Consider the following 7,114-nt stretch of genomic DNA (forward strand, 5'->3'; position numbering starts at 1 on the left):
GATCCTGTTCAAAGTAGTGCTATCATTGCCTGGGTTTTATGTTTCTTAACATATTTGTTCTTGTGATTAGTTTGTTTTTGTGGTATCTTCCCTTTCTGCTCAGTCAGTAATTGGAAGGGCTGATTAGAATACATGGTATCTTCATATGCAGGCTCGCCTGCTGCTTTTGAGAGGGAAGAAAAAACCTTTAGGGTTTGATTTTGTGCCTACTTCATATTAGGGAATTGAGGACCTGGAGAATAAGAATCCTTTCAGATAATCAAAATGGACAGAGTTGCAAAGTCTTTTCCTTTGTGTGTTTTCCGTGTGGCAAAGTTAAATATTTCTAAAGAGAAAAGTATTTTGTGTGTTCCCTAAAAATGAAACCTCAAGCACTGGAAAAATCTACTCTTACCGATATGACTGTGCAGGTCAGTATTGAAACAGTAAATACAGGAGGGTGAGAACATAAACAGTTGGAAGAGGGCTGACAAATACAACATGACTTGTTACCAAGCTCCCCCCCCCTCCCCCCCACCAAAGAGAGACACCTCTTCATCCAGAAAAATTGAAAGATTGTTTGTAAAAGGCCATGTCAGTAAGAATAAAGAATTGACAAATAAGAGATGTGAGTGAAGTTTTATGATGTGAATCAACTTGGAGAAAGGTTTCAGTGTATCGAGGGGAAAAAAAAATCTACATGGAAAAATTCTGACATTTGTTTAACTTTGTGACTCAGTTGGGAATATTATCACAGTAAATTTAGTGTTACATTTAGTAGCACTAGTGAACTGAATTTTGTTGCTAAGCTTGATAGCACATGAAAGAGTACTACGTTAGTAAAAATCACTTCTTTCAAATCAGCCACTCTGTGCAAACAGCCCTAAAGAGGGGATGCATTTGTTTTATGTCCTAATTATGTCAGTCATTTGATTTTAATATTTAGGCTTAAATGGAAATAATGCAGTTTCTGAAGGAAAACTTGGAGTAGATAAGAGAAGTTGAAACCATGTTAAGACACCTGCAGTAAATTATCTCATTTCGAAAGAAAAAAAACCCAGATAGATAATGATCTAAAATATAAGGGTGCAGTGTTCTAATGATGGGAACAGAATTTAGTAGAATAACAGAAAAAAATCCCTTTATTTTTAGTTCTTAACATGTCTGTAAACAACTGCAGGTGCCTGCAGACGAGTATGCGGTTTTGTTGCTTTGATCCAGTTTAATTTAAGTTAGTATCTTTTTGTGCACAAACTTGTATAGAAAGAATGAAGAACACAGAGATTATAAATTATGGAAATTTCATTTTCAGCCACCTGCCTAACTGGATAATAATAAGCCCAATAACCTAATGGTCAGTATTATTTTCACAGCTTAAGGTGATGAAGTTTCAGGATGAGTTAGAGTCTGGGAAAAGACCCAAGAAACCAGGCCAGAGTTTTCAGGAACAGGTTGAACACTATAGAGACAAGCTGCTCCAGAGGGTAAGAAATGTTCTTTATGTTTGGCTCTGATTCTGTGATTAGGCTTTTACTGAGTTTATCAAATGTAAGGTGGCATTAAGTTTAACAACACATGGTTCTCGTTAAAATTCTACTGTAATGTCAAACTGCATGTCTAAGTCCAAGTGCTTTCTGCAGAGTAGATATAATCTCTCTTTTTAATCAAAATAATGTAGCATTTCACAGTGTACAGATGGGTGTCATTAGAATGTATTGAAAGCTTAAAGAGGTCACTTCTGGATCTACTACATAAAGCAAACTGTTAGGTGTGTGAAAGGAAAGGGAGAGCTGTCAATTGAAGATGTTCATCAGGCTTTTCATTTTGCTTTTAGTAACTGATCCATTGTGCTAAAGGCTTCCAAAGGAAGAGAAGGAAAAGTATTAAGCAGCATATGTGCTTCTGATTCTCCAGTGTCTAAGATTTCCTGGATAATTCCAGCTCATACTGTCACCCAAAAGTGAATAATTCTGTACCATTACCATTTTTAGTAGTTCTCTCTGGACTATGAAGTCACAGCGGCTTTAAAAATTAACATCATATATGTGATGTCATGTGATCTAGAATCTTTGAAACATAACGAAAGTACATGTAACCTGTTTGGACAATGCATTTAGTGAGAGAGTAGGTGGAGTTGCTTCTCTAATCTGGTTTCACAGCCTGATAGATCATTGATGAAATTAGGTACCCATGCAGTTTCTTGAAAGCTAAATACAAATAGGCAGTTTTCACCAGGTGTTTGTCTGTCGCTTGTTCTTTGCATTATTTGGTGCTCAATATCTGACTAATTCACTAAAGTAATTTTGCACAGTACCTTGAAGAAAGAGACTTGTAAAAATTAAGAAAGCTGATCCCTGAAGGAGACTTAAACATTTGGAGGTTGATGTTAGCAGTTAAGACTTCAATTTTTATAAGTAACTTTCCTTTTAAATGTAGTTTTATCCTAAAACTTCCCACTTCCTCTTTTTTCTGTAATTGGAGAAAAGTGATTTGTACAGTAAGCACAGAATGTTTAGTGAGACAGTAGCTTAAAAAAACCAGAAGTTGTAATCCTGGTAACTTTGTTAGATGCCTTGTGTTGAATTAGTTCAACCAGCTTGCAATAGTTTAGATTTTTAATAATTATCTCACTCTCAATGATGAAGGTAATATTTAGTTAAGAAGTATTTAATGATAATTATAACAGGTGTTCTTTAAAACAATAACAACCCCATTGTTAAGGGAATAACTTTGTCTTTTGCTTTAATGCCATAATAAAGTTAGTTTGTATAATAATAATATAATACTGGTTCTGATTGTATTTCCCATGAACTTGGTGGTTGGTCATGGTTTTTTGTCTCATTTACTGTAGGATAAGCTTTCCAAGAGTAAATTTCCTAGTATTGTATATTGTTAAGAGAATAGGAATTTACAGCTATTTAAAATACTGTTTATTCCTGTTTATCAAGATGAAATAATGTTATGCTATCAAATAAGCTAGGCATAACTTAAGAGCCCATTGATTTTAGTGGAATCTAACAATAGTTTGCAGTAGTAGGTATAATGATAAGGGACACTTTAAAATTTTACTGGTAAGTCTTCCATGCAAAGAAAATGTGAGACTAGATTAGTATAGCTGTCCTTGCATTTCCTGCACTTGTGTTATCTCCTCTCCCGCCTTTTTTTTTTTTTTTTTTCTTTCCCCTCCCGCCTTTCTCTCATTTAGCTAAATCACCCTGTCTTTGTCTTCTTTATGAAGTATGCAGGGAATATCGGGGGGGGGGGTGTTTTGCCATGAAAGGAATTTTTTTTTATGCCAGTACTGAAAGAAGCACATCTCTTGATCTCTGTATTCAGACTTGCTGATGGTGTAGGTTTATTTTTGTATAATTAATTTTCTAATTATTTGACAGACAAATGAGGTGTGCTCAGGGTATATATTTTCTTTCAAAATGGTTCTGTTGGTATATAGAAATGGACCATATTTGTGGGGTTTTTTTGACAGAGTAGATGTTATTGCAGAATCTTGTTTGTATTTTTGTTTTGTCTTTAGATGTCTTGTAGTTATGAGATTATCTCCATTTTCTGTCTGAATTAATGAAGATGAATGCATATGTTAAGTAGAAAGAGGTTCCTGCTATTCTTTCATGTTTAATTTAGTTTAGAAAATCTGTTACAGCTGTAATGTTTCCCTGAAGTTTGTAAAATCGAAGACTGTTTGTTTCCAATTAGATGCTCACTCTCACATGGGGTGACATCTTTCATGCTTTTATCAGTTTTTGTGTTACAATAAATATTTCTGCTGTGTAAAAGCAGTAGTAAAGATGTGAAGAGCAGGTTAGTTCTATCTCAGATTTTGTGCTGTGTTCCTTCAGTGCTCAGTGCTTTTATGCTGTTCGTGATTAGCTTGATTGTCTTTACTTAGTAATTAGTCACACCTCATCTGAAATAATGAATGCTTCTAATAATTTAGGAAAAAGAAAAAGAGTTGGAAAGAGAACGGGACAGAGACAAAAAGGACAAGGAAAAATCTGAATCCAGGTCCAAAGATAAGAAGGAAAAGGAGGAATGTACACCAACAAGAAAAGAGAGGTACGGCTTTCCTTGGAGTAAAGTGGATGGGAGGAAAAACCTCACAGTTAGTATATTTGTATACAATGGCAGACTTGAAATTATGTTGTATCACACATCTTATTTTAAAAGAAAAACACAAACCCACCCAAACAAAAAAAAATACCCAACAACAAAAAAAACACGCTTTGGATATTAAAACATGCTTCAAAATTTTAAAGGAATTGTCATTTTTATCCTGCCCCAGGTGACGTACCCTTTTGAATAGTATCCCCTTTTGGCTCTGTTAGGCCCTGAGGAAACATTGTAAAATACCCTGTTTTCAACTGGTTGTTATATTTAACTCTCTCTTAGCAGTAAATTGACTGCAGTGTATTAGTCAGAAAACTGTACTGAAGTCGTACCACAAATTATTTGCGATGGTTTAGATGTTATTCATCTCATAGTGAAAATTCTTCAAAACAACTAGTTCTAGGGTAGTTGATTGTACACTCTGATCTTCTAATACTTGTATAGCCAAACTCTTTCATGGTATTAAGCATAGATATGGTAAAATGCCTTGCTTTTCAGGAAACTGACAGAATGTTTTTACACTGCAATAAACAAAGATGAGTCACAGGCCTTAATTTTTTTTTTTTCAAGCAGAGAAAATTTGGTGTACATGTTGAACTTGATTTTTTTTTTTTTTTAAGTAATAAAAAGCCTACTACTCTTTAATTACTTAAAAGGATCTAACATTACACTGGCAAAAGAAAACATTTAGAGAAAGGAATCCATTTTCTTAATATACCTTTTGACTTCTCTGTGTGTCTCTGCATGTGTATGTGCATAACTGTATTTGCTTTCTTTACAAAGGAAAAGACGACACAGTGCTTCACCTAGCCCATCTCGCAGCAGTGGCAGTAGACGAGCAAAATCTCCGTCGCCAAAATCGGAACGCTCAGAGCGCTCTGAACGGTCCCACAAAGAGAGTTCACGTTCTCGGTCGTCACATAAAGATTCTCCCAGAGATGTCAGTAAAAAAGCCAAAAGGTAAGCTGGCATATTCTCTGTTTCAGGTTGTAGGAAAGTTAAGTACATAGGTATGTTTTTGTTGGGTTTTTTTGTTGTGTGTTTTTTAGCAGAGCATATCTGATACACAAGTATTTTCTCTCATAATGGACTATACTGCATGTTCCTGATTAATATCTTCAGACACTTGGTGTCTGAAATGTGTACAGCCTCCTGCCTTGACAGCTCAAGACTCTTCACTTCTGTGTTCTTGTTTACCTGTTTACTGATAATTTTGAGAAATACTGCTTTTAAACTAAAGCACCTTGATGCTTTATTAGCTTTTTATTTTCAAAGGATGAATCTTCTGTAGCCCATAGAACTTTTAGAATTATGGTGAGCATGCAGTCTTTCACTGATGATTTGCTTACATGAAGCTCCTCTCCCATGGTTTGTTTTTTTTAATGGAAAAAAAAAATCTAGATTAGATACTGCTTGTGGCTTTTTGTTTCCAAAGTAGGTATTTCCTAATCTCCAGACTGACAGAAATATTGTCTCTAGTTATTGCTAAACTTGGGGTGAGATTTTATTATTGCATTGATGCTTTTGTAGCTCAAAACTCAAAACTTCAGCTTCCACTTTTTAGAGGTATAGAATATCTTACTGATACAATGTTCCTCGGACATGCTGAGGAAAATTCCTTTGATGCTGTTGAGAAAATCATAGTACATATTTACAGTAATCAGATTCTTGTGCTGTAAGTTAGGAATGTATTTGAGGGGGGGGGTTGGTTTTTTTTAGAGTTAATATGATGGTCATTCAATTTAGATTACATCAGATTAACGTATTAGGTATGTGTTACATGACAGTAAATTTATTGAGTGTTCATTCTTTTTCTGTGGGGTTGCATCACAAGCTGAACATGTTTGATGGGCATCAAAAGTATTTCAGCATAGCACAATTCAGCATTATTTTTAATTTCTGTTCCCTTCTATATGGATACAGGCTGTTTTTTAATACAAGAGCCAAGGTGGTTGAGGCATACGTGGAAGGTTGTGAATTCCTTATGTTAGTTTAAGGAGGACATGAGTTGGTGTTATTTTTCTTGTGGGTTCTAAGCACAGAAGTTAAGCCCAAAATACATTAAAAACCTTATAATGTGAAAATTGTCTTTTTCTCAAAAGCAAGAGACCATTTTGTTACATCCTCTTACTAGAGAAAGATATTTTCTACCTTGTTTAGCTCAATAAATCAATGCCAAATAACTGCAGAAGAAGTTGGTGTTATCAATCAGTATTTGACATGAAACTTTTTTTTTTTTTTGCAGGTCGCCATCTGGCTCCAGGACACCCAAAAGATCCAGAAGATCACGATCCAGATCCCCTAAAAAGTCAGGGAAAAAATCCAGGTCTCAGTCCCGTTCTCCTCACAGATCTCACAAGAAGTCAAAGAAAAGCAAACACTGACAATGTTAATATTTTTTATGATGCTGTCACACTTACTGGAAATGCAGTTTTGTTTTTGTGCCTGAACAGTCTGTTAAAAAACAAAAAAGCATTCCTGACTTTTTTTTTTGTGAATGCACGTGTATACTCATGAGTATCAGCATCTGTAGACCTGTCATTGTTTTATATTGTACAAAATATCTTCATTGTGACTATTTCCCAAAAGAAACATTTTTGTGTTTAGAAGTTTCATCAGAAATGTGTGTAACTGATCTGCTGGCAGTAGTGGTATTTTGTTTTAGAATGTTGTGACATAGCAGAAATAACTCAAATGTTCCCCCTTTTTGTAGCTTTGACAATTTGAATTAGATTTCAAATAAAATCTGAACAGAAAATTAAGATGTTGTTTTCTTGCCCCACTGGTGATACAGATCTCTAAAGGAATTCATAGTTTGTTTGGAAGTACTGTGTATTTCAGACATACTATGGTGCTTAGATCTTTCAGTATAGCGGTAGCTCAGTTCCTGTTTTCACTAGTTTGACTATCCAGATAAAAGCACCTTTTGAATCCAGTGTATGGGTTTTCTTTCCTACCATGATACTTTACTGTAAGAACAGTTGAACAGTCTGGTACCTACCATGATAAGCTT

General features: G+C 35.0%; 1 protein-coding gene across 7 annotated transcripts in view; it reads left to right on the forward strand.

Moving 5' to 3' along the window:
- Positions 1–6,863, forward strand: part of U2SURP (U2 snRNP associated SURP domain containing) — a 47,767-nt gene extending 40,904 nt beyond the window's left edge. For 6 of the 7 annotated variants that reach the window (XM_052802724.1, XM_052802725.1, XM_052802722.1 and 3 more), the window contains 4 exons: positions 1,353–1,463; positions 3,932–4,050; positions 4,885–5,061; positions 6,347–6,863. In XM_052802724.1, the coding sequence (XP_052658684.1) occupies positions 1,353–1,463; positions 3,932–4,050; positions 4,885–5,061; positions 6,347–6,485 (546 nt within the window). In that variant the 3' untranslated portion in view covers positions 6,486–6,863. The remainder of the gene's footprint in view (positions 1–1,352; positions 1,464–3,931; positions 4,051–4,884; positions 5,062–6,346) is intronic. The other variant, XM_052802726.1, reaches the window with a different exon arrangement.
- Positions 6,864–7,114: the final 251 nt, after the last annotated feature.

Source organism: Harpia harpyja, chromosome 12, assembly GCF_026419915.1.
Source record: "Harpia harpyja isolate bHarHar1 chromosome 12, bHarHar1 primary haplotype, whole genome shotgun sequence".
Classification (NCBI taxonomy): domain Eukaryota; kingdom Metazoa; phylum Chordata; class Aves; order Accipitriformes; family Accipitridae; genus Harpia; species Harpia harpyja.